Source organism: Populus alba, chromosome 6, assembly GCF_005239225.2.
Source record: "Populus alba chromosome 6, ASM523922v2, whole genome shotgun sequence".
NCBI lineage: Eukaryota > Viridiplantae > Streptophyta > Magnoliopsida > Malpighiales > Salicaceae > Populus > Populus alba.
The window spans coordinates 7,096,283-7,108,170 of record NC_133289.1 but is presented as its reverse complement, the minus strand read 5'-3'; the positions used below and the strand labels follow the sequence as shown (position 1 = coordinate 7,108,170).

The window sequence follows — 11,888 nt, the reverse complement described above, 5'->3', positions numbered from 1 at the left end:
AGGGAAACACCTCTTTCCAGATACCTGCGCCTAGCAAACGTTGAAGCACCCTAAGCCTGCCAAAAACACAAGGAAACTAAAGGAGATCCATGTTGGGTATGGTATTACAGTAAAATCCATTTAAACTTGAATTATATATGTTATTATTAATATTATAAATATTATTTTTAGGTAGGTGTTACAGTCAAACCTAAAATTTTTGGATATAATTTTATAAAAAAGATCTAATATTTTTAAATATTAATTTTTTTATATATTTTTTATACAAAAAATAATTAACCTATGATATTATACGGGTCATCTAACTAGTATTTTACTATATATATTCATTCTCCCACATTTTATTATTTATATCACTGTTCTTTGGGCAAGTTTCTTTTCTAGGTCAGCATAGTGAAATTTTTTCCTCCGGTTTCCTTTCCAAGTAGCTCGAAGTTTATATTTGTTTTAATTTGATCATCAGATTTTAATATCTTTCAATTTAGTCTTTAAAAATTCTATATATTAATGTCCAACGTATCAAAGATTATTTTAGGTTAAAATGGCAGGTTAATTAATATAAACCCTCTTATAATTAATAGCATATTGGATTCTTCATACATATAGTACCATTTTTAATTGTTAGTTAGATGTAAAAGCATTTAGTTTAGTTTCTAAACTTCTATATTTTTTCATCTTTGTTCTTTATAGTTTTTTTATTATTTAAAACTTCATTCTTCTTGGTTGTTGAGAAATGAAAGAGAAAGTCAGAGAAAGATACACGTCGGCAACATACAAAAAAAAAAAGCCTTGGAATAGCGTGTGGGCAAACTATGATATATATGATCAATGTCCTTTCAATAACACATCTCAAATGTCTTTTCACGATTCACTACGTTGAACTGTACATTTTTATAACTAAACAATTCGATTTTAATGTATTTTGGCATTTGAGGTATCATAATTCATAATCAAACCTTTGTTGCATTTTCCCTTGTGATTGTGTTCCTGAAGAGCCAGAGCAATAATTTTTTTTTTTAAAATGTTGAAATTAATAATTCAAATTTAACAGGATTAAAACCTTTAATGGCACCACAAAAAAATAAAAAGAGTTTAAATACGCACACACTCAGCATCTTAGACTTAAGCTCTACGCGGCCTTGACTTATGTTCATTTTTATCCCTAATAGGCTTAAGCATGAACTCAACACTTCTTTAAGAATTTTTTATAAGATTCTACATAGGTTTCTTGATATTTTATACTGATATAATATATATTGTTATGGATGTAATACAACTCAAAATATCACTTTAATTTATAAATATCAAAAGAACAAGACTTATTAGTTACAAATACCTTATGAATCCATCAAGTTCAAGGTTCATAATTTCTTCTTTCTCAATATTTTTAACATTTATATTTTCAGAGTTTATCTTTTAAAAATATCATTTCATTTTCTTTCTCTATGAAAATATTTACTTAAACATTCGAGAGTCCTCACATCTATTAAAGATAGCTTTTTGTAAGCATCATTCACTAATCACCTCGACTTTTCAGGCACTAAATACCACCTATCAACCACTTTAGCTAGGAAAATGAATTAAATTATTAGAACAAAAAAATTAACTGATTATCTAACACATAAATCATACTTCTAAACTACTTCAATTTTTTAGGATACTATTAGAAATATACAAATAGCTAAAATGAATAGATATATCTTAACATATTAAATATTGTATAAATATGAAAATATATTATAGATTTCTTAATCAAAAGTGTGAAAAAAAAAAACAAAAAAAAAACACTGAACATAAGTAATCCATGTAACAAGCTAACAAAAGCATATGGTTTTCTTTTACATATACATAACATAAACCAAAATAATTAAAACCTTGAAAAAAAATTTATAATCAAAGAATTACATATTTAGAATAAAAAGCAATGAATAAAAGAAAATAAAAACTTACAAACTTCTAGTAATTTTTTTTTTTTTACCTGAGTATCCTCACAACCCTTTAATTTTTTTAAAAAATAAAATTAATCTTGTTCGAGGTCCGTGGCTTCCCCTCTCAATAAGTATATTTTCTAGGAATTGAACTTATATTCTTATCCTTATAAAGATATAGCAGTGTCTTAATCGCTAGATCAACTTCTAGTATATATCAAAACATCTACCACTTCATCATCATAGTTGTGACCACCATTAACATAGATTTTGACTACCAATATAACCATAAACCATTTATCTTTCATCTCTGTCGCCACCATTATCATCTTGTTTCCAACATAACTATCATCTTGTTTCCAACATAACCACCATCATTGCCATTAATAATATCATCTCACCATTGATTATTTCATGTTTTTATTAAGGATTTAATTGAAAGACTATAAAGATATAAATAAAGAAATAACAAGCCTAATGGGAAACGACCATCACTTGTGAGTTGTGACATAATTCTGGAGCGTCAATTTTTTTTATTTTTTTTCTTCTTATTGGGAGGTTCTGTACAGAAAGTTACATTTCAGGTAGCACAATTGGGACCTATATCTCTTATTCCACAGACCAGAAGCCTACAGCCACCGGCTCCTTTTACAGGATGGTATAATGTAAGACGTAGCTGTAAGACAAGAAAAAATGGTATCTGCATGACTGATTAGATAGATGATGCAGGATTCATAGCATATGAACAAATCATTTTGACTTGTCACTTCGAAACAGCTTCAAGATATTGGAAACTGTAGCCCGTGGCCAACCTCTAAAATATCTCCACTCTATATCCCTGAAAAACAATCACAAGGAAAACTGAGCAGTAGAATTCCAATATTTGATGCCCCCCCTAACTCGATCAAGATAAAAACAACGCAAGATTTCCAAAAAAAAAAAAAAAAAAAACTCCAAACGAATAAGTTTAAGAACCCACAGCACAAGATGCATAAATAAAAAAAAGCCTTGGTGAATGCATTAGTTGCACCTTTCACCAAAAGAACTCAAGGAGAAACGCATCTTCACTTGATTAACAGGTTTCTTAACCACCAGAAAGTTCCACTTCTACCTTGTTTTTCAATTGGTTTTGTGCAGGACTCTAGGTATTAACCAATATAAATACACAATGATATATCCAAGACTACATCTTTAAGACGCTTCACATGCTTTTTCTTTGAGAAGTCGTATCTTATTGAAGGCTTCTCCGCTCAGAATATGCAACGGGACTTGAGGCCAAGATTATTTCTTGAATGGGAAACGGGGTAATTCCTTATCATAAACTCAACATCCATTCCAGTAAAAATATAAATGAAGATGATCAGACCAAAATAGTCTCCAGAATAAAGAGGTTACAAGCAAACCAAAATACAAGAAGCTTAGAACTCTCTCATGTTAATTAGACCTCCCAACGAGAGACCAATTTCTTATAGTTTAGCAATCTCAATTTTATCCCAGAGACACAAGTTAAGCAATATATGGATTGTACTTATTGACACAAATCGGAAAACACTTTGTCATGGGAAATATGACAATAATGAAGTTTTACATGAAGAGCTTGTAGCTAAGAACTAAATGCTGTCAAACAAAGTTGTATGGCTGCCAAAAGATTTGAAGTATCTAAAATGCAGAAATCCAGTATGGAAAATTGTATGCATATAGGAATGCATTGATAATGAAAACGATGCATAAATAATGATAATAAATTTCAAACTCAATAAACCATCTAAGAGAATTCTTCACTACTAACCCAGCATGATATTAAAAACAAAAGTATCTCAAAAAATCTTTTTGAAAATTTGTTGTAACTGAATTGTGATATCATTTTCAATGATTCCTGCATACAAAAGTTTATCATTAAAGATTCCAGTTTTTATTCTTGAGTAAACATGAAAATACAGTTTTAGTTCTGGATCATTACTCTGATGAAACATAATGAATGAAACCCATAGTGGAAGTATAAGGAAAATCTAATATCAGTAGGAAGAGCATAAATATTAGAAGCAATTCAACTTTAGACATGGCTGGAAACAAAAATTATGACTTACAGATTTTCTCTAGGTAACCCCCATCTTTGTTGCACGAGAACAATCTTCAGTAACAGGAGAGCCCCCTTTCACGGATAATCTCGTTGGTTTGGTACCATCACTCCTGCCCTTTTCAAATGTAAACTCGAGTTGTCTCTCCACTGACTTGAAGACAGCAGTCCGTTTGGATCTTAATCGATATGGAGGAGAAGCATTAAAGGGCTTATCATTAGGCCGAATAGTACCATTACCCAAAGAAGCAGGACTCTCACACAAACTTCCATCTTGAGCAGCTGTCTTTTCCGAAGTATTTTCAATTTTTTCATGTTCAACAGACATGTCTAACCTGTCTTTGACGGTTTCCTCACCTGCTTTCCCAATTTTACTAGGAAGCAGATCCACTTGAACAGTCTTCCTCTTTCGAAATATTGAAGGGGTATTAGGGAAGCTCATGGCAGCAATTCTCAATATAGATTCTGGACTTTGTGCACTAAAATCACGACTCTTTACACAAGGTGGGGTGAAGAAAATAATAGGAGATGAAACTGGGCAAGAATTGTTCTCATGCTGCACGCTACCAGCAGTGTTTGAAGGATATGAATCCAATTGTTCTACTAGTGGTGGCTCATAATACAAAGAACCATAAGCTGACCTGTCAAACTGCAATCCAGACCCAATACCTTTGTCTTGATGATCTTCAAACTTTTGCTGCGACTCTGAATCACAGCAGCTAAGATCTACAGAATCAGCATACTCATTTGGAAGAGCACTTGATGAAGCTGCTACATCTAGCACCAATGTAGACTCTAACTGATCTTTTCCATCTTCATCTAGCTTACATATATCAGTAGTTCCTGACGAAGTTTGGGCAGCTGAATCTGATTCTTTCATTGTTTTCATCACAGCTGATTTATTCGTATCTTTAGTTCCATTTTGGAAACCATTCTTTGAAATTGGAGGTAGTTTCCCCGTAGACAGATAAAAATCTAATTTTTTCTTCAAGGAACTATTCCAGTGGTTTTTAATTGAATTATCAGTCCTGTGTATAGAAAAGTTGAGATAAATTAGTGTAGCTTGAAATATCCAAATATATAAGCTGTTCACACACACACACACACACGCACATCTTGGAGAGGAATACATGACATGGCAAGCTGTTGTTTAATTAGTAACATTATCCTGAGCCATGTCTAGGTTTATAGCAATGTCTAACTCCTTGTACAAGAATGAGGCATTAGACCCATAGACCCTTAACAAACAAAAAGTGGGATCAGACATGCAACGAAAGGAACTTTATATGAATTTTTGTATTTCGAATATACTGAATTGATCACCTGTATAACATTACAAGAGGATCATTGTTGAGATTCAAAACATATTTTTCTTTCAGTTATAGCTTTGATTCAGTCACAATAAGCCCAGTATGAAATATATAGACTTCTAAAACCATAATACATCTTAGATAGCAAAAATAAAAAGCCATTGCCTGTATAAATTAACTCTAATTACCAAGACGCATTCTTAATCAAATCAAATCAAATTGGCAACCAGGCATAAATGACAAGACAAAATATTCTCATTCAGAAAGGAAAGAGTAATTTCATATAAACTCCCAAGCATAATAACAATATCAATGTACAAAATTCACTTTCAAATAAGCTGGATCCTCTTTTGAGATCAACACTACTGCATGAATCAGCAAATTTAACATTCTGCCTACCCTGCTCAGAAGAATGTGAGCATCAAATATTCAAACGAAGTTACTGAATTTAGCAACTAATTTCCTATAAAACATAAAATCAAAAATCAACATAGAAACTAAATTTCCCTCATAGTTTTTACAAATTATGCAAGGGTACCTTCCAGGCAGAACCTTTGCTATTTCAGCCCATTTGTTTCCATATATCCGATGGGCATTCATGAGTGCCAATTCCTCCTCCAATGTCCAAGCATCCTTTTTTATATCAGGATTCAAATGATTGTGCCACCTGCAAATATTCCAAATAAACTTTCATTGGTGTATAAATTTATGCTAATCCCCGCTCGATGACTGAAGTTACTGAAAAGATCACATAAGTTTTTCTGGCATGATAACCACAACATGCAAGAAATAAGTTAAGTATTAGATTATTGGTCAGGTATATGATTTTCAACTGTTCTAGGACCATGTTTCCTGTTCCAGGGAGAAAGGAGGTTGCTGTGCCACTAATTGTGTTGTGGATGAAAAAATAAAATGAATCAATCAGCAGCCTTCTTAAACAAAATCAACCTGAATTCATAATGAGTAAAAGTTACCTCTCTCGGCATTGCTTCCCTATACGACCAGGTAAAGCTTTTGCTATGACAGACCATTTTGTGGGTCCATATTTTGCTACCAATTCAACAATTTTATCATCCTCCTACAAGCAAAAAGAGCAGATATTTTAGTGCGTAGATATAGTCTACAACAAGAGATACATTACAAAAGGAGGTGCCGACCTCTTGAGTCCAAGGTCCTTTAACAAGTTCTGGATCAAGAACCTTCTGCCATCGATGCAGACATTGCACTTCTGATCTATCAGGAAAAAACTCAGCTGCATAACATCAAAAGTACGACCAACTTAAGGTATTTGACAAGAATATTACACAGAAAACTAACACTTTTAACTATTTATCCATGTGTATATTATCTTATTGTCACATGTAAACCATTTTTTTATTCAACACAAACAAGGAAACAGTCATTTCAGACTCCAAACAGGTCCTCCAGATAGAGAAGGTTATTGGAAACAACCAGCAACTTGCTTGAAATGGACATGAACAAGCTCTTTCCATAATTGGAGAAAACAAGCACTGCTCTCAGATTGTGTGCGAGTATGTGGTTTGGCTCTGGCAGTGTTAACAACTAAAACAGTAGAGCCTAAATCTAAGTTCATTCATGCTCTAAAATATTCTATCACATGAATCTTCTGCCATAATTCAGAACCACCCACAAATCTAAACAGATTTAGGGTGACTTGGACACTAGGTGCAAGGAAAAAATTCTAAGAACGAATTTAATTGATTCCTATAACATTCTTTCAGTATAGCCCCACAAGTAGAGTTTCCTCCTTGTCAAGGGTGAAGTAACTTTTTGATTTTAGTGGGGCACCCAGATTGACTGGGGGTGAATCAAAAGGCAGGAGATAGATTAGTGTCAAATTTTTGAGGTTATTTGCTAATTAACTCAGCAAATATCATTGTAAACCGCAAATGATTAAGTTTTGGACTTCGCTTACAACGTATTTAACCTCTCTCATTAAACACTTTACAAGTAGAAAAGGAGTGTTGTTACTTCTGAACTCTATTACTTAAGCTTCTTACTTTTATTTTTTTGTGGATTGAGAATTGGACCGATCTGGTTTTCTAATGAAATGTGCACTGATGAATTGTGAGACCGAAACTTTTCTCTCTTGCACTTTCTCAAAAAACGTTTTTGTATCATGTTTCTTTGTTGAAGTAATGAGACCAATGTGGTTAGCCTTATATTCTCTGAACAGTATTTTGAATCTTTTTATTAGTTTGAAAATTAAATTAAGACAGTCAGATGCAGAAAAGTTGTTTTTGACAAGGTGCTAAATTACTGAATGATGGCTCTGGAAAATATTCCTAGCTATGCTACTGACTCTGGTTATGCACTTACAGTTCCTAGGCTGCCATAATTCTCTTTGGGTCAGCCAGAGACAGTTTCTTTATTTCCCTAGATCTACTTCAAAATACATTTTACAGGATCTTCACAACTCTACGAGTCTCAGCTAGCTCAAGTACATTATCTAAGTCTCACTGTGACTTTTAAAGGGAACTGTACATGAAGCATGAACAATAGGCAATGCTGAAACAGAAAGCCATAAAAAAAAAGAATCGAGAATAATCATCTCTATTGCTAAACAAGTTTTAGACAGGCACTTCTGAGTTAAGAAAGAGACCTATTTTCTTCCAACTTTTCCCCTTATAAGTTGCAACAGCAGTTCTTAATGTCTCATCCTGTAACACATTAAAAAGGTTGTCAGTAGCAATTGGATTTTAGCACAATACTCCATAACAGCAGAGAAGCCACAGCTGACAGCTGACAGCTGAACACTAACAGAGATCTAGCTATATTGTGGATGCTCATGATCATTGTAATGATCATGCTATCATTAATAAGAGGATAAAAATAACACTGAAAACTAGTAAAGCATCATGCTGGTCCAGGTTTAGAAGTGACTCAACCACTGACTTAGACCAAACCCCAACCTCCAATAAGCCAACAAACAACAACACCTTCTCGCATAGGAATTAAATAGGTCAAGGAAAGCACTAACCTCCTCCGGAGTCCAACCACCTTTGGCTCTCCTGATTGGGCCTGTAGTTCTTCTGCAAATCCAAATTCTCAACTCATAATTCTCAAACAAAAAGATCATACACATAAAGCATTTGAATTCAAAACAAGATCAAGGAAAACAAAAATAGAGAATGAATAATTCAAAGCGGATAGACATAAATTAATAAAAATACCTTCTAAAAAACGGGTAAAAGAGAATTAACGGATAGTAAGTGACCTGTTAGTCGGCGATACCGTGGCTGGACTATAAACTCCGGGAGACTTAAGAATAGCACTGCCACTACCTTCTTCAGATTGAGAGGAGCTCGAAGCGGGTGTTAATTGCTTGTTTTCAAGGCAGCGCTCTTCTATCTTTAGTTCATCCATCTCCTCTTTCTACAACCATCTCCAAAACCCAAAATCATAATCAACAAATACATAAATACATACATGAATTCGTACTACTTAAATCAAATAATAATAATATCAGTAAAATATAGAGCCCTAAAATATATTTAGCAATACAAACAAAACCCAGATCTTAAAAAACACCGATTAGATCAAAAAACCAGAAAATCATATTCAATTCTACCGTTTCTTAATCAAATCACACATAATTTAAAGCTAATAATCGTTCGATATCCAAATCAGTTAAACGATAAAAAAAAAAAAAAACTGACCTCTGCTTCAAGAGAAGTGGCGGGAATTGAAGAGGAACTCATCGACATCGAGAAAGAGAGAGAGAGAGAGAGAGATAGATAGATAGAGAGAGAGAGAGAGAGAAATAAATAAGGAAGAAAGAAAGGAAGGGAAACGTCTCTCTCTGACTCCCAGAGAAAACAAAACAAAACCAAACCTTGCCCGTTGAAACAAAATAAAAAAAATATATATACGACCAGACCGTAAATTTGTATGTAACGAATATATTTTGCGCCGACCGTCTCCGTTAGTTGCCGTTATAGACTGCTTTCCTTTCTAGCATTTTTTTTCTTCCTTTTTTAAGGTTTTGAAAACCCTATTTGTTAACGGTGCTTGACGGTTCTTTGTAAGCCCAAAGTTTGAACCTCAAACGGCACTCTAGTTATTGCGTTAAATCTCGAATTGGTCTGGGATAGTGGGTGTGAAAGGCCACCCGTTCGCGGGTGTTTCTTGACCGTTGGATTTGGAAATATATGATCGAGGTTTAAGTGACGTTTTTCCAAGTAAAGATACGTTTTAACTGATTTAGGGTTTTTTTCTCTTTTTAAAACCAGATGGATTTAGTTTTATAATTATCTGTTAGTTGTAGAGATTTATACGATCTCTTTTATTTTTTACCTTTTTTTAATGGAACTTATATTTGTTTTTTTTATTTAATATCAGTTTTCGCCCCTTAACTATTGAAGTTGTAGCGCTTTAAGCCTATGCTATTGATTTAGCCCAGTTTTGTCCTTAAACCATTATGTTCTTGACAAATATCCTCCCTCTACTTGATTTAACTGATAGATCAATGGGTCAAACTTTCACTATTGGTCAAAACTCATTCTAAAAAATACGTATCTTGATATTTTCAACTGAAATTTTACACATGCTAATGAAACTTCAATCCGATTTCATAAATAATTTCAAAGATTTTTAAAATCAAAAGATATTTTTATTTTTTTGAATAATAAAAAATCAGAAAGTTGTGAAACAAATATAAATAAGCTAAAATTACATTAAAAAAAAATTAAAGCTCTGAATAGTTCATATGAATTTACATAGATATTTTTAGATCTTATTTGATAGTGTTGTTGTAATTATTTTTAAAAGTATTTTTTATGCTGAAATGCATTAAAATAATAATTTTTTTTAATTACTTTTTAGATCATCACATCAAAACGATTCAAAACACATAAAAAAATTTAGAAATAGGGTTTGCGCTGCGTTTTCAAACTATGTCTAGTGTGGTTCTCAAAATTATTGTTTGTGTGGTTACCAAAGTCAACCTATTTTAAACTTGGTTTGGTGTTATGTGTTCGACCATATAAACATTTTGAGAATCATGGATAAGCAAATAATTTATATGATTTTTTTAACTCCCGGGCAAAACTTGGGATCGTTTCAGGTTTTTTTTTTTTTTTTTTTTGTTAATATTTAATGTTTAAGAAAAATCTAAAAAGGCTTCTTAAACTCAAAATTTCTAAAATTATTTTTGAAAATAAATTGAGTTTTGCTAGCAGATATGAAAATTTTAAGCTCAAAATACCAAAAAAAATAAAAAACAAAATTTGGGATCATTTCAATTTTTTTTATTTTTTTAAATATTTAATATTTAAGAAAAGTTTTAAAAAGCTTCTTAAACTCAAAGTTTCTAAAACTATTTTGAAAATAGATTGCATTTTGGGAGCAAATATGAAAACTTTAAGCTTAAAATACCAAAAATTGATATTTATTTTTAAAAATATATATATATTTTTTAATCACAATATTTGTTTAAAATATGATAGTTCAATAGCAAAATTAACCAAAATTTTAATACAAGCCTCAATAGTTCAGTAGTTCAGAGAAAAAAATATTGGTAAACTTTTATTTTATCATGAAACTTATATCTTCTTATAATTAACTCGAGTAGATTGTCATGATTGTTAAATAGGTTTTTTTTAGGGGTGATTATTTTCGGTTCAGTTTGATTTTTATCAAAAAAAATAACCAAAATGAAATTAAAAAAAAAAAAAAAAAAAAAACCGGTTTAAACCGATTGGTTCCAGTTCGGTTTGGTTTTTTAGGACAAAAATTGATTCAAACTGGTTTGACTCTTTTTTTTAGTTTGGCTTGGTTTTCCAGTTTGACTCCATTTTTTTCTGATTAGGCTTATAAAATTAAACCGGTCGGTTTTTCAAAATTTTAATCAGTTTAATCAGTTTTTTTTTTTTCACGGTTTGATTTTTTTGATTATTTTTTTTCTAATTTTTCTTGATTTAATTAGTTTTCCAGTTTTTTTACTCACCCTTGTAATTTTTTTTTATGTTCTAGGTTCAAACCTTAGGGACAATGCTTAGTAAAATCTATTATTTTTTTCTAAATGCTGTAAACCTGTGGTATATATGCCTTTAGGATCATTAGAAAAAAGAGAGGAAAAATAAAAACTAGGCACGGCCCGCGTCACATCTCAAGTCCACATTTTTTTTTTTTGTAAAAAACAATTTCTAGGTGCCTCCAGCACGTTTCAAAGAAATAAAAAAACCAATGACTCATGTTATAACTCCGACCAGTTTTATTAAGTTGGATCTAATTTAATTAGATGATAAGATAAAACAGGCAATTAAATGGATTAAAAAATATATTTAAAAAAGATTATAATAAGCTGGAAAAAGAATCTTTAGAAGAGAGAAGTTGGATTAAAAAAATAAAAATAAATTGATTGAGTCAATCCAAGATAGTATGATAGATATGTAATCTAGGTAAGTGAGCTAACCCAAGTTAACTTACAAAACCCATGACTCGTGTCCTAAAAATCAAGATAACCAATAAAAAAAAAATTGAAAAAAATTACAAAGCCAATTTTTTTTCTTAAAAAAAAAAGAAAAGAAAAGTCAATGCCAAACAATGAAA

At 31.7% G+C, this 11,888-nt stretch overlaps 1 protein-coding gene across 2 annotated transcripts; it reads right to left on the bottom strand.

Moving 5' to 3' along the window:
• Positions 1 to 2,430: 2,430 nt before the first annotated feature.
• On the bottom strand, positions 2,431 to 9,183 carry LOC118053377 (transcription factor MYB3R-3). Of its 2 annotated transcripts, none has more exons than XM_035064613.2 (9): positions 8,996 to 9,183; positions 8,554 to 8,711; positions 8,317 to 8,368; positions 7,939 to 7,996; positions 6,473 to 6,567; positions 6,290 to 6,393; positions 5,854 to 5,982; positions 4,016 to 5,033; positions 2,431 to 2,766 (listed from the first exon to the last, which is right to left on the bottom strand). In XM_035064613.2, exons 1-8 carry the CDS (start codon positions 9,041 to 9,043, stop codon positions 4,025 to 4,027), a joined length of 1,653 nt encoding a protein of 550 aa, XP_034920504.1. In that variant the 5' UTR covers positions 9,044 to 9,183; the 3' UTR covers positions 2,431 to 2,766; positions 4,016 to 4,024. The 2 variants fall into 2 exon arrangements, with proteins under 2 accessions (XP_034920504.1, XP_034920505.1); XM_035064614.2 differs by having other exon boundaries at positions 8,554 to 8,721; positions 8,996 to 9,167.
• Between the last annotated feature and the right edge of the window lie 2,705 nt (positions 9,184 to 11,888).